Consider the following 27,523-nt stretch of genomic DNA (forward strand, 5'->3'; position numbering starts at 1 on the left):
CCCACCCCCACCCCACCCCTGCTACCCCTGTTCCCCCTGCTACCGCTGTTCATCTCATATTAAGGACAGGGCTGGTTAGGTCTTAAGCAGCCAATCTGTTGTGTTTTGTGTGTGTGTGATCTTGTGCGTGTGGGTGCCAGAGAGAGGGAAAGAGCGTGTGTTTTGCTAAGAGTGCAGTGGAGCAGAAAATGTGCTGTGGATTAACATAAACTGAACTGGCATCCTGCAGCTTAAACAAAAGCTCGCATTCAAATAAACCTCAAAGATACAACAATCGTGTGAGAAGAAAGTAAAGTGTTTGAGTTATTGAAAATAAATAAGTTGAGGATACAAAAAAATCTCCCTAATGCTGAAACTTGCATTTTTATCTGTGTTTGTATCTCAAGTATTTTTGTTTTGGTCATGGCTGGGTATCATGGCCTATTTTAATGACCCTCTTTGAGAAGGCTGCAGACTCAGCCCAGTTGATCAATGTTCGCAACGGAAAGAAACACCACAGCCATTTGGGTAACCAGTACATGTTCCAGCTGACCTGGCAGGATTCCTTGGAAGAGCAGCTCTAATAAATCTTCACTAACTTGTCAAGAGGATGTAGACTTCCTGAAATATCTACAAAACAATCATAAATATATCCTGTACATTCACAAGTGTTATTTTGAAACAGGAAAAGCATGATCGGCATAGTTTGGAATTGAGCATGGCTGCAGAAGTGTAGATTTTCCTGACGCCCAGTGTTGTGGTCCTCTATCTGTTTGAGGCTGTGGTGTTGGGGAGGGCGGAGTGTTTAAGTGCCAAGAACCATTCAGAAAATGCCTGGAACCTCTTGAAGGAATCCGTCCCCATCCATAGTGAAATTGCCTGGATCCGCCCACGAGGCCCTAACTCTATGGTGTGAAATTAAGCTCAGCAGATATATTAAGCCCCACAGATGTTCAAATGTCCCCATGTCTGTTTGTAGTGGGTCTTATTGGTTGTGGTGGCTATGAAACAAATTAGGCTGCCACGCAGCTGAAAAGTACTTTGGGCTTAAGAGTACTGAGGCCCGAAAGATTCCCCAGTAAGGCCGATTACACTCATATGAGACTGGATAGACTTGTTACCTTCTGGATTTGCGTAATTGTTCCAAGAACTGATGAGTGGCAAATGAATGTTAACTCTTTGAGACTAAATCGTACTGTGCAAGCTTAATTGGTGTCAGGCATGTATGAGACAAGACTGATCTCTGAGATCAACCATTTTCCAGCTCAGTGAGTCTGTGCTGAACGAGTCAACGTGCAGATAGAGCATAACAGCCAAATATATATATATTTTTTCTCTATAACGCCTTTATTTATTTCTATCATATGGAATGCAGAGAATCATTTTCTGCTCATACCGCCTGATATACTTCAAACAAAGCAACATTATCCCTCCTCTTAGTCACTCTGACACCATCTAATTCAGGCGAAGGGGAGAAAAACAGGCGAACAAAGAGCTTAATGTCTCTAATAAATGTTAATTCAGCAGGAGAACAGAAGGGACAGATAAGGTGTCACTTTACCCACATGCGAAATTACATTTACATTCAGCTATATTGTCTGCACGTTAAAAAGGATATTAGAGGAGATTTCAACATCTACATAGTTGAAAGAGAAGCTTTCATTTAGTCTCAAAGTCCGTGAGCGTCCACTAACCCAGGCAGTCCAGAAGCTCTTTCTGTAGTAAAAGGAATGATCTTCCTCGCATCAAAGTGTGTCAGTGCTGTACCTCGGGGTCACCTCTCATTATCTGCGTGGCCATATTGGATGCTAAGAACTGAAAAGACTTTCCAGGAAAGCGACATACTGATAAAAGAGAATGACTGATGATGAAGATGAGCATGCAGGGGAGGCTTTCTTTGTGAAATGGTGTTTGTGACCTTGCATTAATCAGTCCATTTCTTTCTGTCTCCCCGGGACCCTCTTTTCTAGGCTTTGCGGAGTTATTGAATTTCAATATAATGTTGATGAATATTTTATTTGAAAGTTTAACTGCGCTTGAGGGTAGATGTGGTTTAAATTTCATCTGTGTGTTGAAGGCAAACAGTATGTCACGTTAATGCGTTTTACCTGTCTCCCCCATTCAGGTCCCGACTATGTAAAACAGCAGTTAAAGGAGCCAGTGGAGATTAAAGAGGTCCCTGTTGAAAAGAAGGACAGCTCTCCGAGAGATTCTCCCCACTTTTACCGAAAAGGCACAACGCCTCCCCACTCTCCTGTGACCAGCCCTGCAACCACACCGCCCCCCTCACCTCAATCCAGCAAGAAGAAAGGACAGCTCACCAACAACAGCACCAGCCGCAAAACCAGCAAAGAAGAAAAACCTTCCCGCAAGATTAGCAAAGAAGAGAAACTAAGTCAGAAGACCAGCAAGGATGAGCGGTCTAGTAGGAAGCTGAGTAAAGAAGAACGGCAGCCTGTCACCGATGGGCCCAAAGCTTCTCAGGCCCAAATCGAAGCTCCACCTAAACCCACTAAAGTTCAGCAACCCACCCCAGCATCTGTGCCCCCTTCACAGCCTCCTGCAATTCCAGTCAATGGCCAGCTCCACACTGAATATCACAGTTACTACGTCAAGGCCCCTACAAGGGTCCCTCCACCCCCAGAACCTGAGGATCCAGAAGAAGAGCCTAGTGCCCTGGCTTTGGCACGTATGCCCCCACAACCCCCTAGATCTTTTAGTACACCTACTCCTAAGGCAGCATCTATACGGGAGAGCAAGAGCGACCAGAAACTCAGGAAGCAGGATTCTCTAAAGCCAAAGAGCCTCGCAGACACAAAGAAAGCAAGCATGGAAATTGCAGAAAGCACGGAAGAAACAGTAAGTGACAGGATGGGAAAGTGTGTGTTAAAGCAAAGGTTTTGGAAAAATATCTGACTTAAACACACATTTGTGCTTTTTTGCTGAAAGTTGTGTTGTAAATGAGAAGCTACACCCAGTAGTGGATTAGCTTAGTTTAGCACAAAGGTGGGACACAAACACATATCTCATTAACCAATTTTCTGTCTAAAGCAGGTTTAAATATCAGACTCATTCTAGGTAGCTTCTGGAGTAGTTGTCTGATGACTAATTCCAGTTGAAAGTATGAAATAATCACTGATTACCCAAACTTTTAATCTTGTATTGTACTAAGCTAGAACTATAAATCTGAACTGCAACAACGCTTTGAAAGATAAAGGTAGCGTGATACCCTCAATACCACTTTTTCTTTGTATTTTATTGATTCAAATTCATGTTTTGACTTTGAAACATGGCCTGTATATAAAAGATGGATGTCTGCAAACGCGAAAGAGGATGAACTTTTGGAACTTGGAAACTGCAATATGACAGTTTTTCTTCCCACATGAGTTGATGACTTTATGACTTGAATAAACATTTACCTAGGAGTTGATGAGCTCAATTGCTAGTTTAAAGTCTTATTTAATACAGCATGACGTTCATTTAATACTTGTGTAAATCATTTAAAATAAAATAGATGCTAAATCAGGATGTGCTTTAGGGTAGACTTTCCTGGATTTATTAAAACTTTTTCATTTATGTCACTTGTGACATTTGGTTTGAAAAGTCTTAAATGTCCACAACGCTAGACTCTAGGCTCAGTGAATCAGTGGGTGGTGTCATGGTGGCTACGCCATCTTTTATATACAGGGATGCTAACACGTTACACGTTGAGGTCTCATTACAGTACATTTGATTCCCTACTGTACGATTTTTATATATTTTGTCATTTTTTGCAGGGTCCTAACTCAATCCTTGTTGCTATGGTAATGCTGTTGAATATTGGCCTCGCAATTATATTTGTCCATTTTCTGACATGATGATGCTGTGTCTCAGGTAAGCTGATTTACTGTATTGTTTCATCCCATATTTGCTCTCCAACAGAAATCAATGATCACAGCATGAATTAATGTCTCGTCTCCTTGATGCGCCTCAGCGTGCATCTGAAATGTGACAGGGCTCAATTAAATCCAGAAAGTTACAAACAAACTGTCTTATGTTCCAGCGGAACCATGGCAACTGGTACAGTTGCATCGTCGGCCTTGAAACATGAAAACGCCGCCAGTGAAACACGGGGATGGCCAAAGGAATCAGCATGAAACCGAAGAGAATCGAGAGGAAGGCAACGATAACACCAACCTGACACTGGCCTTGTTAAGGGCCAGCCCCGTGAATTAGCACTCCTTTGGCTTCTCTAAAAGCTAAAGTGAAATGTTGTGTCTAGTGCGATAAAGAAAATGTTTAAAAATTGCAACCAAACATACGCAATCTAAAAAAAAATATATATACATAAAATGAAAAAAAAAAAAGAAGACGTAATTGAAACCCACACATGTGCTGATCCAAGCACAGGTCTCTGTAGCCCACTTCCACTGCCTTGGCAGCGATAGCAGTGGGCTGACGGACTGTGCTGGAAGAGTGTGGAGATGCACTTTTAGATGACGGGAGCAAACAGCTGCCTTTCTATTTTGCCATCTGACGTTTTGATGGGGAGATGTGAGCCCGGCTCGAGGGTTGGGGGAAGGGGTTGAAGAGGGGGGACGGTCGCAGCAGGAGTGCGCTTTGGGTGTTTGGAGAGTTTTCTGGGGTTCTAGCCACTCTTGCAAGAGGAAAGTGGGCATGGCCGCTGCCAGCAGTCAGTGCTAGCACGGTCACTAGCCAGTCTTACTCTGTTAACCCAAACATCACTGCACCTTTCTCAAGCTCCGTCCTTTGTGATCCAGGATACACTGCTTTGAAACACTCCCCGTGCATGGTACAGTTTTGAACACTTTGTTTTTCTTTCTTTTTTGTTCTAACGTAGTTTTTTGTTCATAGATGTTCTATCAATGTTGGTTACCTGCCGTCATTTGCTTGTAGAAATCTGTTCTCTTCTCAGAACTAATAAATACATTTTGCTTTCCCTTTGTTCATTTCCAACAATTGAGCTGTAATTTGACGTTACACAACCACGTAACTGAAAGTGCAATATGTTTATACTTTCAAAAGGTTCGAGTATGGCCATTATGAACATCCTTTTTTATTTCCATTTATTTTGTGAGACTCGCATCTTTTTAATAGGCTGGTTTTGAGAGAAGTGGTAATTGACAGCAGTCATTATGATTAGGAAAGCAGTACTTTAGAAGCTCGCTCACTCTGAGGGTAACAAATGTCTTATTTATGAAATCGGAAGGAAAATTATTTCATTGTACACGCGTAGACCATTTAGCTTGGATTTCGTCACTATTTTTTGCTTTCACTATACCGATAAGATGCAAAAACGCAGCTCGCACAGCTGCTTGTGTAAGCCCAGAAATGCTTGCTTGCTTGCTTGCTTATGAGACTGGATCGAGACAGTTTTGTGGACAGTTTATTCAGGTCAAGGCCATGGGGAATGTGGCTGCAGGGAGAAGAGAGATGCCTTCAAAAGTCTTTAACAGTACTACTGTTTACCTCAAAAATGATGAGGAAGCGGGGGGGAGGGAAAGAAATGCCATCCTTGTCTTAACTTTGTTGTATGTGGGAAATACTCTGACTGTTGTCATCACCTGAACCATGCTTTTAACTTGCCTCATCGTAGCTGCTTGTAGTCTTTGTTGCAGGTATGGCATGAGTTTCTTTGATTTTCAAAGTGGTTATTTATATACGGCGGACATTTACTGTCACCTGTACCAAGATTAATTATTTATTCATTGTATAGCTGATGTGTTTGTGAACACTGGTCATCACAGAAAGGGCTTTAAAATGTCTAGATTTTCTTTAATGCGGTCCTTTTTTTTCTTGGTAGGTCAACTTTACTATAATGTCTCTTATGAAACTAGTTGAGCGCTCATCCTCCACTAAGGCCAGCAGCCTGTTTCACAGTTTTAAAGGAAGTGATCCAACCTGCACCAAAAATTCAATAAATTCTTCCTTTGCCCATAGTCCACCTCTCCACCACGTTTCATGAAAATTGGCCTCAGTAGTTATTGCATAACGTTGCTGGCAAACACACAAATGGTATCCATCACATCCTTCTGCCTTGGTGGAGGAATGAGTAGCACGTTACTTTTCGAGAACGCTTCAACCAGTTTGATGTTTGCAAACCGTCCACAGAACTACTGAAAAACTAACTACTGACATTTATTTAAAGAAAACTATGGTGTAGACAAATAAAGGTTAAGGCTGGAGTTTCAGAGGGTTTACCTGAACAGTCTGTTTATGGGATATTTTTTGAATTGCAACATTGCATGTTAGAGACATTTATATAGATTATTATATACTATTTATAAGGATTTTTACAGAGCACAATCCAGAATCTGGTATGAGTTGGTATTTTTCTAACAATTTGCACACCTATTTTGACAATGAATATAACTTGTTTGTAATTGGTAATGTAATGCACATATGATAATGTTTGACAGTGGAAAAAAAGTTCTTTATTTCTAATTGGATGTACTGTATGTACCATTGGGGATGTGGAAAGCAGATGTATTTGTTTGAGTATTTTAGGAAATAAAAAGAAACTGTGGGAGACTTTTGATATCGCAAGGTTCATATTACCCCACTGATTTGTGCAAAGTCTTTGGAGATGAAGTTATGTGTATAACAATAAAGATGTTATGCCTTGTTAAACAACATTATGCTTTCTTCTTGTATTTTGATCCTCGTTTACCATTCAGTTCACCTTTCAGGTATCATGGTATACACTCAGTGCTATCCCTAAACTGGGATAGCACCATCTCCGGGGTTCACAGAGAATGGTCCAAAGATGTGAAAATATCGACTTAGCAGCCGCTCCTTGGGTAAAAAGGCCTTGTTGAGGCCATGGATCAGAGAAGAATGGCTAGTAACTAAAAAAAAAAAGCTTCGTAGGGGATCACCAAAACTGTACAGTAGAAGATTGGAAAGATGTTGCCTGGTCTGATGAGCTTCGATTTCTTCTGTGACATTCAAATGGTAGGGTCAAAACAACATGGAAGCATAGCTTCATCCTGCCCTCCTGACCATGTCTACTTTTATGACCACAGTGTACCCATCTTCTGAAAGCTGCTTCAAGCAGGATAACACCCGACAAAGCTCGGATCATCTCAAACTTTCTTGAACATGACAGTGAGCTCGCTGTGCTCAAATGGCCTCCACTAGTCACCAGATCTCAATCCACATTTGAGCACCTTTCAGATGTGATGGAACAGGAGACGGCCATCGTGCATGTGCAGCTGACCAATCAGCAGCAACTGTGTGATGCAAGCATGTCAATATGGACCGGAATCTCTGAGGAATGTTTCCAGCACCTTGTTGAATCTATGCCACGGAGAATTAAGGTGGTTAAGAAAGCAAAACCGGATCAAACCTGATACCAAATGAAATGGGTGGTGAGTATATTATAGAGGACAGCATACATGCAACACAAGTAATTCCAAATAAAATCAACAGATAGATTTCATTGGAAGGATACAAGGATTTCTACTTGTCTTGTAAAAATGTTTTAAATTCTAGTCTCATGTTCACTCCTACCTATCTCCATGCAACAGTGACCTCATGTTGACCTTCTGATAATGAGATCCAGGGGGAAAAACACCAGGCACGAAATCAAAGTATCTTAGTCGGGGTCTCACATTAGCTGTTCAGAAGCACGCAGGTGCCCCAGTTTGTCTCGAGTCAGTTTATACTGTTTCCACCACTGATCAGCCCTGGATTAGTGTCATGTTACGCCAGCAGGGGCACCTGCCTGGAATCAGCAACACCATGTCGTTGCACTTGCTGTGGTCTCTGCCCTGACTCCAAGAGAAAAAAGCAAAACTGGGAGATTATTTGTTTTGTTTTTAATTTTATGGTTTTACGGTGTCGTATTGCTGTTCAGACTGTGTCCCTCTGGAATATTCTGGAGGGTATATATTCCTGGCAACTAAAACCCCTATGTGAAGCAGAACTTGTCAGTAATAGTATAGAATATCTCTGTTACTATTCTAATAAGGCAGAGCAAGTGGGACAAGATTTGGTTGCACAGGCTGAGTTGGACAAATATAAACCAAAACCTTATAAGCATATCGTACCTTCTTATAGAGGCCATTTAACAAAATTCTTTGACAGCTATAATTTTGAACCAGGGTGGAGATTCTACACCCAGTTTAGTGGGCGTGAGGTGAGTGTGCGACTCAGTATGGGAGAGCAGAGAAAATACATAAGCAGACACCTGACATACATTTTTTCCCTTATATTTAGCCTTTCTAAAACAATATTTATATAGTGCTTATAATTATGTTCTAAACAGGTAGCCTTAATAGAAACTAAGGACTTGGGTAGCAAATTGAAATTTGCTGCCGATTGGTAAAACAAACTGAGACCAAGCCTCCACCTTCAGAGCAAAAAGCAACTCAGTTCTAAAATTGGATTAATGCTAGTAAGCAGTGAGGAGATATCAGTGGGCAGCGTTTTTCAGAAGTGTTGCTAAGACATCAGTATTAAGCAGATCCCCTTTCCATGCTTGGCATTGCTTGCCTTGCTTAGCATCACCTCATCTGTTCCTCATATTTACACAAACAGAACCAAATAGCAGTTATCAAACTGTAAACCTGTCACTTTTAAGTAAACAATTACCTGCATTATTTAAACACGCAGCAGATTCTTTTTTCACTTGTCGAGCCTCAATGTGCCACTTCTTTGGGACCCTAAGAGAGCAACGCATGCCATTTAAGCACAAGGACCTCCATGTCCTGTTTATTTAGTGACATGTGAGTCATGGTGAAGGTTTTATCACAGGGGTCTGTAGGGTGAGTCATAATAGTTCAAACAAGCAAGCCTCAACACAACGCATTAGCCTCAAGCTACTCAAAGTAAATGGTTGTCACATCCACTTATCTGTCTGCTGAAGCTTTCATTGTGCGTGAACTACATTAAATAAATATATAAACTTGAGGCAAGCCAGAAAAGACTTCTCAAAGATTTGGAGGATGCTATTTTTCCTCATGCATTATTTGCTGCGAATGGCTTCGTCTTAACGGATGCATAAGTTGCCAGGAGTGTACCATTAATGAATGGCTCGTGATAATTGTTTCATCCTACTGCTTTCACCATTAGCTGCAATTTTCAAAGGCATTTTGGCTGAATACTACTATGTCAGCACCTATTTCTCCTCAACCCATTTGTTTGATCAACAACTCTACCTGCTCAACTATTTATCAAAGGAGCACATAAGAGGACCCCACCACCGTACAAGGTAAACAAAGACAGGATATCAAAAGCGGCACTTTGCCACATATGATACTTTACATTCTCACTAATTTTCTGGTAAATCAAATTACACAAACACAGTTATTGTGGAAGAAATAGAAACAAATCCTTTTATATAAAAAGTTCATATACAATTTTTATTTCATGGATTTTAAGACTTTTTAAACAATTAGCATAAATTGATATTGAGATGCTTCTGTTTTGAACCATGTCATGGGCTGCTGATGCTGAGCTTCATGGGATTAAGACCAACTTGAGAAGTGCAGGGTGCTGTGGCTGGCTGCAGGCTAAAGGAACAGTACACTCAGATTCACTGTGACAAGACTCCCCTTCTTTTCACTGAAGAAGAATTGCCCAAAGACATTCATCCCCCATCTTTCCCTATCATGACTATAATGCTGACCTGGTTTCATTCAGGGCTTCTCTACCAAGGCCATTGTACTGCTCCTAAAATGGTCCTAATGTATTTACATATGACCAACCGATGTGGAATTAAAACTGTGGTATAAAGAAGAGGAAATTGTGTGTGCTGGTAAATATAGACAAGTGAGACAAAGTCTTCCCACAACACCATATCCACTTTTGCCATTTATCCTTAATGATGGAAAAATCAGCAGATAAATGTTTAAAGTACGCCCACTATTGTCATTTCCATATGCATATTTTCTTTATTGGACTTCATTAGAGTAGCTTTGAATTATTCACAGTTCAAACTCATTTTTAATTATCTTATACTCAACTTTGGTGTGGCCACTCAGTTGAAGATCTGTCTGAAAAAAGGCAAGCGGAGCAGAATAAAAAGATGAAGTGATCATTTAGAGCACTCCGACATTTGTGCTTTTGCCTCATTTGGATTAATTGTACATGCACTTACACTGTTATTTGAAACTTTGACCGTGTTTACACTACTATGCAAAAGTTTTGAGTCACCCCTCACTTCTTTATATTTAACTTCTAAGAAGCCAGACTTTCTTTTTAATATTTTAATGTGATCTTGAGCAATGGTTCCCCAGGCTGTTTGGAAGGCTTTGAAGGTTATTCTTGGACATTGGCTGGTTTTCCTGATTTTCAGTGCAGTTCTTGTACCTGAACATTTTCAGAAGAATGTTTTTTAAGCCACTTAGCACTGACCTGTGAATCATGCGAGAATATAAATGGTACAAAACTCAAGGGGTGAACCATTGTTGTTTCACATAACAGACTATTTAGCAAAGAACCAATTTTAAACTGTATTTTTAGTCAATTTGTTAATAGCAGTCTCTCACAAAAACACACTGCTTATTCCCATTTCTTTAGTCGATTTTATTAAAAATGGCAAATGTAACACAGTTTGAAGGGTATAAAGTATTTTTGCACCAACAAGGTGATTCACAAAGCACTATTAGCTTAAAAACTAAGGAAACTGTTCTTAAGAAATGGGAATAAAATCCAACAAAAACCCAAGAGACACATCTGGCCCTTTAGTTTATCCATCCACTATTCACTGAAGCTTCATAAGAAATGGCCTCAGTGGAAAATTGGCTGTGAAGAAGCCATTGTTAAGGAAGGAAAACAGGGAGGAAATGCTGAGGTATGCCGAATTTTACAAGAACTTGACTGAAAATCAACGCCGACAGGTCTTTTGGAGTGATGAATTAAACCTGACATGGCTTGAAAATGATTCGAAGCACAAAAGCATGCCTTGATAGGAAAAGTCTGGAGAACTATTCCTGAAGACTACTTCAAGAAATAACAAGAAAGCTTCTTCAACAGAGTTGGCTGTGTTGAAGAAAAAAGCTGTATTTTAAGGTTGTTAGAATTACACAAACTTAGATTTTGCCTTATATACTGTATTTCCATGTATGTTTCCATTTTTCAATAAATAGCTGCAGCCGTTTCTCATTTTCCTAGAAAAATACAAAGAAATAACTGGTGGCTCAAGTTTTTCCATAGCACCAGAGGTGGGTACAAGAAAGTGTGATCTGTATAGAGTTCAGTTGTCACAGGGATGAATGGTATCACTGCACATGACACGAGTGTTTGCATGTGTTCTGCGTGTTTGTGTGGTTTAAGGAAGCCCTGTTGTAAGGGCCCACAGCAGCCTCCCCAAAATAGAGCCGAGAGCAGCTGCAGCCGGGTGGGTCGTATCAGAGGGACATCAAAGAGGCCGCCGCCACCCGCCCTCTCTGATCATAAGCACTAATGGTGTAATGGGGGACTGGAAGGTCAGTGATTGTTTTTGGTTGTGTGTCTGTGTATGTAAGAGAGAGAGAGAGAGAGAGAGAGAGAGAGAGAGAGAGAGAGAGAAAGAAAGTCAACAGGCAACAAAGGTGATAGAACCTTCTGGAGCACAAAGCAACAGCATATAATCCTTGCAATAAAAAAATAAATATCAGATTTGGTGTTGCCTCTTCGCTGATATCTATGGCAGAACCCAGCACAGCCAATTATAAATAACTGGCTAGTGATGTCTTGGAAAATGGATTCCTTCTCCCACTGGTGAGTAAACTCTGGATCCCTAGATATCAGAATAAGTGGGGAAAAGTATATCACAGTCCCACAATATTGTCCGTAAGGAACATACACTTCATCACTCTTGCATCAAACTGTACAGTTTCCAGGCATGCTCAGTATACTACTCTTAGTGTCCCAGCTCAGATAACTCTGCGTCCATTTGTGAGCCTCAGATTTCAACAGTCATCACTTTTCCTGCATGAAGACCTCCAGGCAGAGAGGTCCAGGCAAAGACACAGTCTGAATCTGAGCGTACGACATCCCATTTGCTGTAATGTTTTCCTTATGTATTCGATATTCTTATGATATTTTGTATTCTTATAATATTTTGTACTGGCTGGACTTCAGAAGATATAAAAGCACAGAGTACATGTCTCCCCCGCCTCTTCTTTCTTGAATCCAGATTTATGGCTCTATAAAATGTCTCTGTCATGTCCAATCAGCACCTGCTGTCGCTCGTCACAAACCCAGTGGAAACAGTCGGAGAGGTTAAGCTTGAACACAGGCGCTCTCTATAGGATTAACAAGGCATTAACCCGTAAACCAATTTTAGTCATCTGAGCTCTTGAGAAAATAATAATAATAATAATAATGATAAAATACAATAAAAACCCAGAAAATGTCTTACTTCTTCTGCTTATTTAGCCTTATCTGTTTACCTTAATGTATTATTTCGATATGCTGACTCATATACAATAGCGGACAGTTAAACGCTCATTATCCTGACACGTATTTTGTGATCGTAGAAGACAATATTTTATTTTTTAAAAAGAAAAGGTTTCTAGCCATAGTAATATGAATATTATTATTTATTTATTTTTATACACATAACTGGCAAAGAGCCGGGCAGTTTTCTTATTCGACTCTGCGGAACAAATTTACTGCGGACGTGTGTTCGCCCATACTGGTTCCGGGTTTCAACATCCTGGTAGCTAACGTTAGCTGAAACACAATCTTCTCTACGCTATAAGGTACATAGTGGTAAGAATCCGTGTATCTTTTCCGTTACGTGATTTTATGTATTGTGGATATGATGGATGAAGAGGATTTACAGGTGAAGATGTTCATATATCTCTGAAAGGAAGCTAGCTTTGTTTTAACGGGCCTAACTTTACGCGGCGTTTGTGATAAATCATATTCGACGGGATAGCCAGCGTTAACATTTAACAACCTGCAGTTTGACAAACACAGTGGCAACCGTTGTGTAATCTAGCCGATTAAATGTTGAGTTGCAACTTATGCCCCAAAAAGAGTGATGTTTTAATGTTTTTACTTTTCAGGATTAAAGAAATCCCGGAACAACATGGGTGAGTGATGGCTAGAAATCCACAATTCCCATTTGTCCACATTAAAGTAGCCACACTGAGGTCTCATTTCTTCGTCCCTCTTCAGTAGCTGTTGTCGTACACCTGTTTAAAATTGTTGGTTGTCATCTCTGTTACTTCACAGATGGTGAAGAGAGAACCTATGGTGGCTGCGAAGGGCCAGATGCCATGTATGTGAAGCTGATCTCGTCAGATGGCCACGAGTTCATTGTGAAACGAGAACATGCCTTGACATCTGGGACTATCAAAGCCATGTTAAGCGGGCCAGGTGAGAATTCAGACACTGACATTGTTAAAAAGGAGCAAATTTAACTTTTTAACTTGAATAATTTGTAATCTAATGTTATCATACACACATACATTCATTGGTCATGCTCTCCAGTAATTTTGTTGCACTTTGAAGGTCATGCCAGGTTTTTTTTTTCCAGTGGTAGCTTGTTTCTGCCAATCTGCTTAAAAAAAAACGAAACTAAAAAAATTTTGTGTGTGAATTTTGAGGTGTTTTCTTAGTGTTTTGAGTTAGTCTCTGACCAATGCTAACCTGTAGCGCAGCCCCAATTGGATTGCTGTCCACTTTAATCCAGTGTGAGTAGTTATTTGGAATTTGCAACCAAATGTATTTAAACACTGAAGAACATAACGTTTGTTTTGCTGCTGTTTTTACTGGAGGCTATTTTTTTTAAAAATCTTTTTGCAATTAAAAAAACCCCCACATATAGAAATCCCATTGTAGTACCTCAACCACATGATCATCATGTGAACTATTATTTGACTAATTTTGTTAGAGGGTGTGTGAGGTTCTGTAAAAGATGTGCATAGTGGTGCTTGTAGAAGATGGTGTTATTGCTTTCAGTCAGGTTAATTCTGTTTCTCCAGTTGATGGCACTGTGCTCCCCCTTTGTTAGCAATACTATTAATAGGATTTCATTGGTGCAAATGCCATTATTCATTGCCTCATTTATCCCTGATCAAAAATATCTTTGTAGGTGCATATAATTACAATTAATTGGACAGTTTAATGCTTTTTAAAATTAATTATTGTTATCAATATCCATTATATGGTCTGTTTTCCAATTAACTTGTAAATATTTTTGCCCAACTTTACTTGATTACCTATCCTGCTCTGATCATCATGCAGAATTCTGTTTATTGGCTCCATCTAGGGGTGGGCAATATAAACGATATACGATAGAAACGATATAAATTTGGCCAACGATAGAGATTTTGACTATACCGCTCTACCGCGATAGTGCATGTTGATGATGTCAACATGCGCCTCTTTTGGTCAAAAGCATTGCAGCGGCTACAACCATTATCATCTGCAAATTATGCCGGGCGACAGTAATCGCAAAGAGATGAAGCACTTTTGAAATATGGGGAAAGCCAAAAACTGAGCTTCCACCACTTCCATACCATTGATTCATTAATGTTGAATTCTCTGGCAGCTGTTTTATTCCCATGTTGTTGCAGTATATTAATAACTAACCTCGTATTGTGGATGAATTATCTGAGTTGTTCTCCTGACTGAAGTTTGGCCCGTGTATAGCATCCTGCCTTGCGATTGCATGTGTCCCTAACCACCAGAATCCCTCACGTTAACTTTCATCGAGTGGAAAAAAGTTGGTGTTCATCCTCCAGTTTCACTGCGCTAATGTTATGCTAACATAGCTGTGTCGCTAGCGATCACGTAGCACAACATTATATAACATTATATTATAACATTATAACATTATATTCAAAAATCTCTCAGTCAGAACATGTTTAGGTGGAAACTAGTGAGCTAACTTCCTGCTAACTTCTAGCTCCATTAAATTTAAATAAATTCTGTTTTCATTGATGCCTGGATGTTAAACTTAATTGTTGCACCTGGTAAAGCAGCAACGCTGATCATTTTATTGAAGATGAATGAATTTTGACAGTTTTTAACTCTCAGTGTTCGTTTGACTTTGGGATCTGAAGCGGACGGAGATTTGGACCCAGATAATCTGCAAGGCTCCTGACTACAGCAGACGTAATGCTCTGACAGTCCATCAAGCAGAGCGGCTTCGTAGCTTACCAAAGTTGCACTAAAGCATTTTTTGACAGATTTCTGCACGCTGTGTATTACATAAAATCGGTTCGAGGTCAGTAAACACAACCAGAATTCATACATAAGGCGCACTCTCGATTTTTGAGAAAATTAAAGGATTTTTAGGGTGGAAAATACGTTATACAGAAGAAAAAAAAGAATATATCGCAGTATATATCGTTAACGCATATGCTTCAAATTATACTGCGATATGGATTTTAGGTCATATCGCCCAGCCCTATTCCCTACCTCCTGATTTAAGAAATATCTCTTCCTTCTCTCTCTTTAAGTCCCAACTCAAAACTCACTTGCTCAAAATAGCTTAACCCACATAACCTCTCCACTCTGCTATTTTAAATTTGTTTATGTCTTGTGCTTTTATGATTGTGTAAACTACTTGCTTTTATGTTGCTTTTTATTCTACTGTGTACAGTGACCTTGAGTGTTTTAAAAGGCGCTTTCAAATAAAATGTAGTAATATTATTATTATTATTATCATTATTACTACTTGGGCCAGCACACTGGAAAGCTTTCAGAATACTTTTTTGGTTAATAAGGTGTTTTTAGGTGTTATGCTCAGTGCAAGACTTAAATTTATGTTGAAGCTCTTTACTTGACACTGTAGGCTGATGTGCACCTTAACAAAAAAGTAACTACAGTGGCATAGACATGAACCACTGTGATAGGGCTGTTTGGTAGCAGTATCCGGTGTAAACACATTAGCAGGATAATACCTCAGTAATTGTATCTAGCTTGTTCATTATGCTATTCCAGTAGCATCAGTGCAAAGACATGCTGTTTTTCTTTTTTTCATAAGTCTAGCAATATGTTTATAGATTCAGTTGGCTCCGATATCGTTTCTCCTTTCACAGTTTCTGTAAAAGTAACTGTTTAGTTCCAGATTCATCAAATCCATGACCAATATTAAGAGTTTTGCTCACGATGGCAGAGCAATGGCAGAAATTCAACACAGCCCTATAAATTAAGCTTACATCATTGAGGAAATCCCTGTATATGTTCTTTTAATGTATGAACATGATATTGTCTATCTGCAGGACAATTTGCTGAGAATGAAACCAACGAAGTGAATTTCAGAGAGATTCCATCTCACGTCCTCTCCAAGGTCTGCATGTATTTCACCTACAAGGTCCGTTACACCAACAGCTCCACAGAAATACCCGAATTCCCCATCGCGCCGGAGATCGCACTGGAACTACTCATGGCTGCAAACTTTTTGGATTGCTAAAGTTGCAAAGATAATGGAAAAAAAGCTTAAAACATTTTTAGTTGTTTTTTTTTTCTTCTTTTTTTGAGTATTTAACTTGTTTTGCTATTCACTTCATACGAAAAATAATCCTTTTTCTGTGGTTTGCTGTTGTTTCATTAGTATTAAAAGATGACATTTTAACATGTTAAATGGATATAGCAGAATGTGACAAATGTGCCCCCCCCCGAAGTCTCTCCTCACCACACCATCTTAATAAAGACGTATTTGGTGAGCACTTTGTTTCCAGTCTTTGGTACCTTGTGCCTCATGAAATGAAGTACCATCTCCACAATGAATATGCTTCCTATTTTTATTCTTTTTTGAAGTTTAAAAAAAAGATATTTGAGATAAAGGCAACAGTGGGGATGTTGTATACACTAAAACAGATAATTCAGTGTTTTGTTTTGCTTTTTCACATCAGTAGTTGGAGATCTACTAAAAGGGTTTACTCTTTATACGGATCAGATAAGGATGTTTGGAAAATGAATGAACCTCAGATGTCTGTAATTTAATTAGCATGGCAATGCTGAAATAAAAATGTGTATTGAATCTGAAAATACTGCTTCTTTTTTTTTGCTTTTTTTTTTACACTATCGTAGGAGAACTGCAGTAACTGCTGTGGTTTAAACACTCTTAACATATCAAATAACTGAAAGGACTCACTGTGTGCTCGTACTGCTCCAGCATGACACTGATTCATCAAGAAGTGAATTTATGACTAGGATAAAACAATTGGTACAGACTCCTTAAAGTCCCATAAAGTGGTATGACATAAGGGCTTTGTGTTGCATGTTATAGAAGAAATTTCCGTGTTCATAAAACAGTCAGTGATCACTTAAACTACATAAAAATGTAAAGCTGATAGATGTGATCTTATTATTCTGAATAAACATTGCCTTGCACATTCAAGTTTCAGAAATTTACGTTGCGTGTGTCCATACATTTGACTGGTGCCTATATGGAGTGCTTACCAGCCATGCCATGTGATACACCCAACTATTAATTCCCATGGTGAGGCGAGAGCTTATATCACATCTGATGCAACTCTGGCTACCAAGAGACATTTTCTCTGTAGGAAACATTAGGAGGTTAGATCAAATTGCAGTTCAAGTGGATGAAATGTTCAAAAATTTTGCTTACACAGATAAATGAATATGCTTCCTGTGCTTAAGCCACTGACACCTAAAAAAAAATGACAGTAAGATAACATAACGAGCTAAAGCAGCTCAAATAATGATAATCATCATCAGGAAAACGAAAAATGCAATTAAATACTCTGATGATCACAGGAAGTCTGTTCTTTGAAGCATTTTGTCATGATGAGTCATTACTCTCACACTTAGAGGTTGTAGAAACCAATGTTATTCTCATTTTTAGGCACGGTTACTCCACCCGAGCGTCTGATCATGTTATACCTCAAAGGTAGGAAGTTTCTGTCTTTTAATAACTAAAATACATCCTTTAGCAAAGGTCACTGGAGGTGCCCGAAGTCCCCCATATTTAAAGAATATTTAAAAATATTATGTTGTCTTTATCGCTGGTGAAATGCTGTGATAAATCTGCTAAATGTTACGGACATCTTGGCGTTGACGGTGGCGCGCACACACACACGTTCGTGTGGATTTGTTTTCTGCTGTCAAAACAACTTAAATCACGTGACCGCCTGACGTACGTTTCTACACTCTGCGCTGAGGCAGGAGGAGGGGGGGTTTCCATCATGGCGTCGATGCAGGTAAGAACACAATTGAAAGCGATCGCTTATTTTGTGATTTTTACCGGACCTCCCGACTATTTTTTTCCTGGCACTTTATCGACCACTTCATTTACCTACGCGTATTTGCCCAAAGTGGTGGTGACGTTACTGTAAAATCGATGACATTTATCCTCAACTGTTCAGGTTTAGCGGCTGCTCTTTGCTAGCAATACAACTAGCCCATCATCATCATCCACAGCAAGTCAAGGCTAGTAGGAGCTAGCTTCCTGGAACTGTATGTCGATGACTTGGCCCGTGTGTAGGTTCTTCTCAGAAAGGCGTGATAATTCAAGGATATGAGGTGGAAAAATTTCCGATGTTTCCCGTAAATGTTGGCGGTTAAGTGGCCGGGCTCTCACCACAGTGAGCTAAGCAGACGGTGCGCAGATCGAACAGTTGCAGTTTCCTCCTGAACAGCTGAACAGGTGCATCACTTTTACAGAAACTGCGTTGTTCAGTTGACTGGCTGTTAACGTCTAAATAAATCAAACCCGTAAAGCAAATTTCATACATTTTTTAAACACTTACCTCTTTGAAATCGTTTTGTTTGGGTCACGTTTAACTACTAATAAACATAATAAACGGTAACCCCTCATTGGAATATCAGTGTTTTTCCGGGTATGGGCCTCTTAATAAAATTGATGAACACATGTGCTAAATTTCTCAGCCACTACTCTGTTTGATTTTACTTGACTTGATCCAGTATTTCAACTTTTTATTTATTTACTTTTGGGGGGTATAAACCCAATCATGTTTTCTCCCACAGAAAAGGCTACAAAAGGAATTATTAGCCTTGCAAAACGATCCACCCCCAGGAATGACGCTCAATGAAAAAAGTGTACAGAACACCATTACACAGTAAGTCCTTCTTTCTCTCTCTCTCTCTCTCTTTTTTTAATTTCTTGTGACTCATTTGTTTCAGAGTGGCAGCACTTCTGGGTTTTTATCACCGATATGCCTATCGTGTTTGCTCAAATACCATGTGGCTTTGTGAAATGCCAGGTTTCATTCCTTTAAACGGGTAGCGTGGCAAGCATGCCGCATGCCATAAAGGTAGCTGCGGCTGGAGGTAAGACACCATGGCCTCAGCAGTGTGTAGTGGTGAGGAATTGGGGTCATTCCAGCAACTGGCAGCCACAGGCCCTTCGTAGAGTGTCTCTAATGCACAGTGTCACTATTCATCCTTATAAAATATTTAATGGCTGGCATGCAGGAGTTGGGCTAGAAACAGAGGTTGCTTGGCTGACCTTTCTGTCTGGTTGTCGTGATGTATCCCCTTAAACCCCATGACTACTGTTGCCAGGAAATATGACTTGAATTGTAGTCTTTAAATGGATTTGAGACTAGTTTCTAAGCTGAAGCATGGACTTGTTAAGTTACTAACTTTTCGAGTTGTGTGGCATGGTTTCTAGCCTCCAATGCCGTCTGAAAGAGAGGGTGCACATTGGAGTGTTTGTCACTGGTCAGTTATGGTGGCATCTTCCTCATTAGATAACAGTCACCTGGTCTAACAAATGCCTTGCATGACTGCCAAGTCTCCTAACCAGTCCTGCTGGCTTGTGATCCTTGTATATAATTTCTCTGACAAGGCATGTGTAGGTGTGTCTTTTTTTTTTTTTTTTTTTTTTTTTAACGCTCTGCTCTGATGTCACAAGGTGTCTTTATGCTACTTTCTGTTGTCACGATTGACTGTGGTCATGAAATGTCTTTATTATCCTGACTGGAGTATGACATACTCTTGTGCTTGGCATAGAAGCACACAAGCTGGTATGTTACCGCAATAAAGGGTCGGTGTGTTTTCAGCTTTGCACCTTTTGTTTATATAGTACACTTTGTACTGTAACGAGCAACACTGAGAGTCAATGGTTTTGTTTTGTTTTTTAAGTGTATTGTGTGCTGGTGCTATATTGGTTAGCTTGATGGTGTAATGAGTCACTTAATGTAAACAGGGAAACTGCTGCTTAAAGGCACTGTTGGGCCTCTCAGGTGTACTCATTTGTCCTTGTCCCTACACTTTCACTAAATGTCTCAGTGTTATTTTTGTTGACTGGATCATATAATCACCAGGCTATAGGGAATTTGAGCACATTGAGCGTGATGTCCTTGAAGTCCCTGACTGTTTTCGGCATGAGTTGGTAGCACAATCAGGCCTCGCTCTGAACTTCTTGAAGGAAAAGTGGAGCTTCGTTTAGACACTGTGACTGACCCTTTCCAAGGGCAACGTTTTAAGGAGAACAGACTTTATATGTAGGTTTAAATGATCATGTGTGCCAGTCTAGATTTGAATGAGGCATGAGGCTATAAACCTGGATAACAGCCACAAGACTCTCTGGTGTCCTGTCTGCACCGCTTGCATGGGAAAAAAATAGGGCAGAGATTGTGATGCTTTTTTCTTCTAAGGATTCTACTATGAGCCCCACAACTGTTCTGCACTCAATTTGTTTTTGCCACCAGTGAAGCTACATTCAGCAGTCTTGAGGTGTGTGTGTGTGTGTGTGTGTGTGTGTGTGTGTGTGTGTAAAGAGTGTGCGGTGCAGGTAGGCTGTCTTTCATCCCAGAGGCACAAGGCTCTGTATTTGCAATCATCTGAGCAGGATTGAATTGCTAGCAGCTCAGTCAGCAGAGTTCTGTAGCCTGGCCACCAAAGCGAAAATAGATTTTGTCCAGTAGATCAATAGAATATCACATTATTACTAAAGCACTGTCATAACCCAGATGAATATTGAATGTCACTGAAATGAGTCAGACTGAAAGCTTTTGATTACACACACTTACTGGAGAACCGGCAGCTCACATTGTGTATGATTTATTTATTTATTTTTAATGATAATTACATGTGGTTCTGTACTTGTCTCTAGCTAATCTGCTGCCAAATTATAAAACGGCACATTATTAACAGAAATAATGTCGACGCTGTCATTGTTTCCCACCTACTCCAGAATTGTAAGATTGAACACAGAGCACATTATCCTTCATAAACCAAATTTTGCTTTTATAGAAATGTCATTTTCTCCCAAAGCACTGAAGGTTTATGTTCACTGTCAAGTACACTACGTATGAGGAAAAAGGAAAAAGCCTGAGTAGTTTATCCTGTCAAAAATTTGCAAGATCTTTACTCCAATCCCCCAAAACCACAAATCAACAGATTCTTGCAATTTGGATTTACACACGTGGTGTGTGAGGGTCGCAAAAGTAATTGGTGCACCTCATTCAAACTGTGCTGTTTTTATCTGTATAGGCCCAGGGTCCCTTAAAGGCACAGGTTCTTCTGCTAATATGGTGAATCGAGGGTAAATTTGCTCATTTCCTCCATGCAAATTGTGGGCAACCTCGCAGGGCTTTGTGGTTCCTTGTGGTTTCCTCTTTCCTCTGATTTGTGTAAATCTCTAAAAATGTGTTTTGTTTTTTCATGCAAGTTAATGAAATTTTAACTTTTATGTTATTGTAAGTTGTAATTTAAGAGAGTTAATGTTGAAATTTAATGGATCTCCCTCCACCAACTCCATAAATTTAAAAGAAAATGGCCTTTTTTCATATTTACATCACTCTGATTTGTAGTCAGAGACTACTAGACCCTGATTATCTCAAGGTGATCTGTGTTATTTTATGTAATTTTTTTTTGTTTGACATACTTTAATATTGTGCTTTTATTTTTTAATTTTTTAGGTGGATTGTAGATATGGAGGGAGCACCTGGCACACTGTATGAAGGAGAGAAATTTCAGCTGCTTTTCAAATTTAGTAGTCGATATCCTTTTGATTCACCTCAGGTAAGCTCCGCAGTCATTATTGTTTGTGCGTTGGTGTGTGGGTAAATGTTAAACATTTTAAAGCACTTTGTCTGAAGCTATCTAGAAGTTCACTTTATTAACCATCTTGTCTTATGGATCTGTTTTGTCTGCACTGTGGGTGCAGGAGATGCAGATGAACAAAGGATACCGTTTGCTACTCTGATCTAATGTCCCACATCCATTCCTAGCTTGATATCAAAGATTGATATTCCTGAGTTCATGGTCCACAGTGGTGTTCCGATTGAAATAAACTGAAGAGCTGTAGAAACAGTCTTTTATATTCATCGGCTAGATACCTGCTGTAATCTCATGAAACATCTTGGCTCTATGGTCATTAGTGCAATGAATCTTGGCTTGGAATCACTGAGAGACAGCAGTGCAGAAGTCTCACTGAAGCCATGTTTGATGGGATTAGTTTGACTCAACAGTCTTGTTTCACTGATTAGGAGCCTGCCCGTCTAAAAATAGGTAGAGAAAATTAGATAAATTGAGCTACTTAGCTGTTACCCTCTCAAATAGGAAGGACACACTATCAGATTTATCCACTGTTGAAGCCCTCTCCTGGGGCCTCGGAGGAACTTCTCTTTCACCTTATATCCTATTATTGTCGTGGAAAAGAAAACAAAGTCTGATCAAAATCACTTGACAATTTTTGCATAACAGCTTCAGTTTCTGTTGAGCCTTTTCACAGCTACATGCGCACAGGAGAAACTCGAGATTTCCTACCAGAACTTTAACCCTGTGCAGCATCTTCTAAAACAAAGATGTCAAATTTTAAACAGTGTTGTGTAATCTTACAGTTTAGATTGTTACAATTGTATAAGGGCTTTTTATTTTTTCATTTACTCATTTTTTGACATGTTTTAGCCATCCAAGCTCTGCACATCACTCCACCAGTCATTTGAACATTCTGTGTCATTCACATGGGGAAAATAGAAGCTTTGCAATTAAAACCAATCATCATTAGATTGAAATGTGGAATCAAAGAGTATTCTCTAGAATTTTTTGTTTTATTTTTAATGCTTACATAATTTTTAAGATTAGAATCAGTCTCCAATAATAACTTCAGCTTTAAATAAGACAGAACTGGAAAACTTTGGGCTCGACCTAAAATGTCACATCTGTTTTTTGGCCTTCAGACTTTGCTTTCGTCAAAGAACCGTTGCAGACATCGTTGTTTCAAATTTGTTGAGGTAATCTAATGGGTATGGTTGAGATCTGGTGACTGCAGTAACGTCTCCATTAAAGACAGACCCCGAGCTGACCAGTTCTATAAAGAGTTCTTGTGTACTTCGGAGCTGTTCTTTAGATCACTGTCCTGCGTGCGGTCCAGTCATGCCGCTTCCAGCAGATTACAGCATGGCATTTCCAAATAGAGGGTCACCCTTCTTTATTCGACATCTCGTTTTTAATCTTATATAAATCTTTTCCTTTACCCACTACAAAACGAACCATCTCAATTTTTGTTGGAAACACTTTAAAGGTGGAATTGTTTGATCTTACCACCATTTTCCAGCCTTTCTCAGTCAAATGCATGCAGCGTTTAGCAGTCTTGGCTTTCTTGTATTGGTTAGTCTCAGATTTGGCCTTTTCCATTGAAGCTCTGCCTAGTGTCATTAAAATCACCTCTTCACTGTCACATTGAGATGGGTATTGTGTTCACTGGAGCTGCATACCTTTTTTTTTTTTTCTGTTCTGGTTAGAGACACTTTGCTGACAGAATGGTACACACACTAGTATGAAATTTCCTCTGTGTGTTTTTTCCTCATTGAACTTGAACCCACAAAGGCTGATGTTCCAGACACTGAACTGTCAAAAGTTGCTGCTTCTTCACAGAAATGTTCAGTTGTGGTAAAAATGATTGAGAGTTTAATAAAAAGCTTTCAATTTTTATTTTTTGTTTTGTTTTTTGGGGTGATTCCGATTTCTGAGCAGTTGTGCACATGCAAATTAGAGGCCCACCTTATGAAACAAAACAGAGGCTACTTCTGTTTTTCTTTTTCTAAAGTTAGAAATATTGAAACTTGTGGTGAGCACAGATTCAGCACTAGAACAAGGCACAGCATGGACCCGAGACTAGATATCTTAGTGAAATAGAAGATTTAGGTTACCTAAAGACGCTGTTGGCTTGGTGTGATTTGGAGGTTTGAGTAAATATTTTAAGAGATTTTTTATTTTTTTTGTCTTGATCTTTAGACTATAAAGCTAGCTGTGCTTTCTAGTCATATCAGTCACCTCCCTCCCCCTCATGATGTGGAGCCTGCACTCTCCCGTGAGGCCCGGTCTGGTGCCAGACTGACTCAACCCTTCATTACCCTTTTTACCCGCTCCCCCTTCTCTCTGCTTTAGCACTTCTGACTCTAGCTTTTTGCTTCTCACACTTCCCATATCTTCCTGCTTGGCCCTCACTCTTGTGCCTTTTTCAAAGTCAAATGTAACCCAGTGCTTTTTATAGAACGTGTCTACTTTTTTATAAAACATGCTGTATCTCCTCTCTAGCTCTCCCTACGCTGTTCGCTTTTCCTCTCTCTCTCACAGTGTCCCGGCCCCTCTGTCCTAATCCGAGAGCCTCATATCCCTGTAGAGCAGTGGTGTCAATCATAAGGCCCGGGGGCCAGAATCAGCCCGACAAAGCCTTCAGTCCGACCAACTGGACAGTTTAGTAAGATGTGAAAGAAGGCATAAGTTTTCCTACAGCTTTTTAGTCTTACAGTTTTTCCTACTGATAAGACTTCCCCTGTGCTCTATTATCCAAGTAAGGAAATCCCAGAAAGCTGATGCTGTTTATCTGGACATTGTGTCTTCAGTGGGGGAAACATCTCATTACTTTTTAAGAAGTCACTTGGATAAGTGAAAAAACGTTTCTCCCACTGAAAACTGGACATCCAGATGAACAGAATCAGCTTTGTGGACGTAAACGACAAGGTTTTGGTTTTTCTTCCATTAAAATATCTGAGATTAAATCCATAATTAAGCATCTTTACATCGACAGAAGTCACATCAGTGTATTTATATAGCACATTTTAAACAACGTCTGTTGACCAAAGTGCTGTACAAGGTATACAAAATATCCACTATGTAAAACGGTCACTAAATCAACAATAAAGAAAGGGAGAGCTTCACTGGTCCAGCTCGCTACATGTGGCCCACAAAGTAAAATGAGTTTGCTATCCCTGCAGTAGTGGGTTAACCCTGGAGCAAGTTTAATTATTTTGCTGTCATTAATTGATGGGAATGAATGTTTTAGCTTTCTCCAAAGTTCATCCCCGAGCTGGCGCTTTGACCACACACGTAACCCCCAACCACCCCAAAGTTGTTTTTTATGCGTCTTCTTTCTTTAGGATCTTAAAGCTCGCCAGCCTCGTGGGATTTTTATTTGTACATATTCAGTTGTGTTGATGTGGTCTGCTTTGCTTTCATTGTGCAGGTAATGTTCACAGGAGAGAATATACCTGTCCACCCGCATGTGTATAGCAACGGTCACATCTGTCTATCTATCCTAACGGAAGACTGGTCGCCAGCGCTCTCGGTGCAATCAGTTTGTCTTAGCATTATCAGCATGTTGTCAAGCTGCAAAGAAAAGGTAAGTGTGCGACACCCGGTGTGGGCGGTAGCGGTTTGTGGGCACGTGTTAAATGTTAAATCTAATTGCTGCTTTTTGTTTTCTGCAGAGACGACCGCCCGATAACTCATTTTATGTAAGAACATGTAACAAAAACCCAAAGAAAACAAAATGGTGGTATCACGGTGAGTTTAAAAAAAGAAAAAGGTCTTATTTGTTTTCAGCACTTCCTGAACTTGAAACTTTTTTTTTTGTCCGTTTCCTGTTGTAATTCTAATCTTCATGCTGTCTTGTTTGCCTTCACAGATGATACATGCTAATGTACAAACTTTGTATTAATGGTAGAAGAGAGAAGTCCTACTGACCTACGTAAAGCACTTTTTAATCATTCAGTCTTTGAACTCTGACCTTTGACTGGAACAATGGACACCATGCGCTGGAGGCTCTTGGCTGCATGTTTTAGTCTGTTGTAAAATAGAAAATAACGGAACGTTTAGCTGCACCCAAGATGGAACTTCTTCCTTTTTTGTGTGTGTTTTTGTTTTTTTTCCGTTTTTTGGGGGGAGGGCAAAAAGGTCACAATGCAGCGAGCAAGTAAGGCAGACTTGTACTGATACTTATAATTCCTCTTTTAAGATTATTATTGTTACTTTTTTTGTTTGTGTGTGGCTGCATTTTAAGGTCCTTGTGTTGTGCAATAATAACCGGTGGATGCATGCTGGGGCCTACAAAGAGAGATCTAAATCTAACAGTCTTCTGGAAGGGATTTGACCATCAAAACCCCAAGAAAATGCTTCATCTGTTTTTATTATTATTAGTAGTAGTACTACATGCACTGTGATGGTATCTAGTTTAAAAAGGCACTATTACGTTATTCCCAACTTGCAGGTGTACTGTAGGCAGTCCTCGATGCTTATCAGGTTCAAGGGTTTTAGTTTTTTAACCACTGTATCGACAGCACACGCGCTCTTCTTCATCTTCCAACTCTTAAGACCTGGTTGCAGTTCTTCCTGCCATCGGACTGAAATTCGGTACACACGGGAATAGCACAGGCGTGACGGTAGATCCAGGAGTCATCCAGTGACCTCGGCGTTTGTCTCCTCATAAAGTTGGGCTGAACTTTTCTGGTCCAGCCTTTTAAGACGTGCATCAGCCTCTCTTCCATTCAAAGAATGTCATCGCATGATCCATTTGTATTTGTATGATATATATTTTTATTATTATTTCATGCTTTAATCTTCTGAAATGTTTGAAATTTTTTTTTTTTTTTCGCATTTTGTTTTCCCAACTAGTTGATACTTTGAAAAGGGGGTGCTTTTGACGGGTCAGTATTCTTTTAAATTTTTTTTTTTTTTGTTATTTAAATCTTCATTTTATCTCTAGAATGACAAAGTCTTTCTAGAATGTATGAAGACAATACTTTTTTTTCCTTCTCTCTCTCTCTCTTCCCCCTGGTCAGAGTTTTGGCTCAGGTACTTTTTCAATAAAGAGATCGCCTCTAAAAAGACACCTATCAGAGATTTTGAATTTAACTATATTTTCACCAAAAGAGACTGTTATGTTGTAAACTTGTAACATGTCTGAAACTATTCTGTACATACATGCGTCTTTAAATTGTTAGATGATGTGCAAGAACTTGGCAAAGGATGCATTAACTTTATAGCAGAATGATGATAGGAGTGCTTTATTTCATTGGAACTTTGCATCTTTTGCCAATTAGGTTGTGTACGGTCAGCAACAAACATGTAAAGCTGGTTTTGGAAAAAAGGAAAAAAAAAAAGAAGGTCGTTTTACAGTAGGGGTGCATGCAGTTTCAAACCCTACTTTTTCTTATTGGCATCTAACATTGTGGCAACTTTTAGTCGTTCCATAACTGAGGTCACGGTTTATAGGATGGATGCTAACAGTGCTCACCTCCAGAGGCTGTGCTCATTTCAAAGTGTAATCACTCCATTCCTAAAGACATGTTTATCGCCATCCAGTCAGAGATACTTGAATTTTTTCCATCTTGAGTTGTTTGTATCTACTACTTTTTTTTCTTTCTTTCTTTTTTTCCCC

The 27,523-nt window shown here is 39.6% G+C and overlaps 3 protein-coding genes across 6 annotated transcripts in view; all 3 read left to right on the forward strand.

The window, feature by feature from the left end:
* Window positions 1–6,608, forward strand: part of jph1a (junctophilin 1a) — a 32,754-nt gene extending 26,146 nt beyond the window's left edge. Inside the window, exons 5-7 of the mRNA XM_005722558.1 lie at window positions 2,105–2,838; window positions 3,756–3,852; window positions 4,022–6,608. Of these exons, the coding sequence (XP_005722615.1) occupies window positions 2,105–2,838; window positions 3,756–3,836 (815 nt within the window). The 3' untranslated portion in view covers window positions 3,837–3,852; window positions 4,022–6,608. The remainder of the gene's footprint in view (window positions 1–2,104; window positions 2,839–3,755; window positions 3,853–4,021) is intronic.
* Window positions 6,609–12,557: 5,949 nt separating this feature from the next.
* eloca (elongin C paralog a) lies at window positions 12,558–16,917 on the forward strand. Of its 3 annotated transcripts, none has more exons than XM_005722561.1 (4): window positions 12,558–12,681; window positions 12,981–13,007; window positions 13,150–13,293; window positions 16,149–16,917. In XM_005722561.1, exons 2-4 carry the CDS (start codon window positions 13,004–13,006, stop codon window positions 16,337–16,339), a joined length of 339 nt encoding a protein of 112 aa, XP_005722618.1. In that variant the 5' UTR covers window positions 12,558–12,681; window positions 12,981–13,003; the 3' UTR covers window positions 16,340–16,917. The 3 variants fall into 3 exon arrangements, with proteins under 3 accessions (XP_005722618.1, XP_005722617.1, XP_005722619.1); XM_005722560.2 differs by having other exon boundaries at window positions 12,558–12,671; XM_005722562.1 differs by lacking the exon at window positions 12,558–12,681 and adding an exon at window positions 12,688–12,754.
* Window positions 16,918–18,020: 1,103 nt separating this feature from the next.
* Window positions 18,021–27,181, forward strand: ube2wb (ubiquitin conjugating enzyme E2 Wb). 2 transcript variants are annotated; one of them, XM_005722559.1, is made up of 6 exons: window positions 18,021–18,092; window positions 18,880–18,971; window positions 21,780–21,882; window positions 25,331–25,486; window positions 25,575–25,650; window positions 25,772–27,181. In XM_005722559.1, the coding sequence occupies exons 1-6, from the start codon at window positions 18,078–18,080 to the stop codon at window positions 25,783–25,785; spliced, it is 456 nt and encodes a 151-aa protein (XP_005722616.1). In that variant the 5' UTR covers window positions 18,021–18,077; the 3' UTR covers window positions 25,786–27,181. The 2 variants fall into 2 exon arrangements, with proteins under 2 accessions (XP_005722616.1, XP_013771325.1); XM_013915871.1 differs by lacking the exon at window positions 18,021–18,092 and adding an exon at window positions 18,281–18,538.
* Window positions 27,182–27,523: the final 342 nt, after the last annotated feature.

Source organism: Pundamilia nyererei, unplaced genomic scaffold (assembly GCF_000239375.1).
Source record: "Pundamilia nyererei isolate P.nyererei 1_Seehausen unplaced genomic scaffold, PunNye1.0 scaffold00007, whole genome shotgun sequence".
NCBI lineage: Eukaryota > Metazoa > Chordata > Actinopteri > Cichliformes > Cichlidae > Pundamilia > Pundamilia nyererei.

Bases quoted from the DNA above. Each gene is read 5' to 3' on its own strand.
- eloca (XM_005722561.1), top strand. The intron at 13,294-16,148 runs GTGAGAATTCAG...GTCTATCTGCAG, and splicing joins AGCCATGTTAAGCGGGCCAG to GACAATTTGCTGAGAATGAA.
- ube2wb (XM_005722559.1), top strand. The intron at 18,972-21,779 runs GTAAGTCCTTCT...TTAATTTTTTAG, and splicing joins GTACAGAACACCATTACACA to GTGGATTGTAGATATGGAGG. The intron at 25,487-25,574 runs GTAAGTGTGCGA...TGTTTTCTGCAG, and splicing joins TGTCAAGCTGCAAAGAAAAG to AGACGACCGCCCGATAACTC.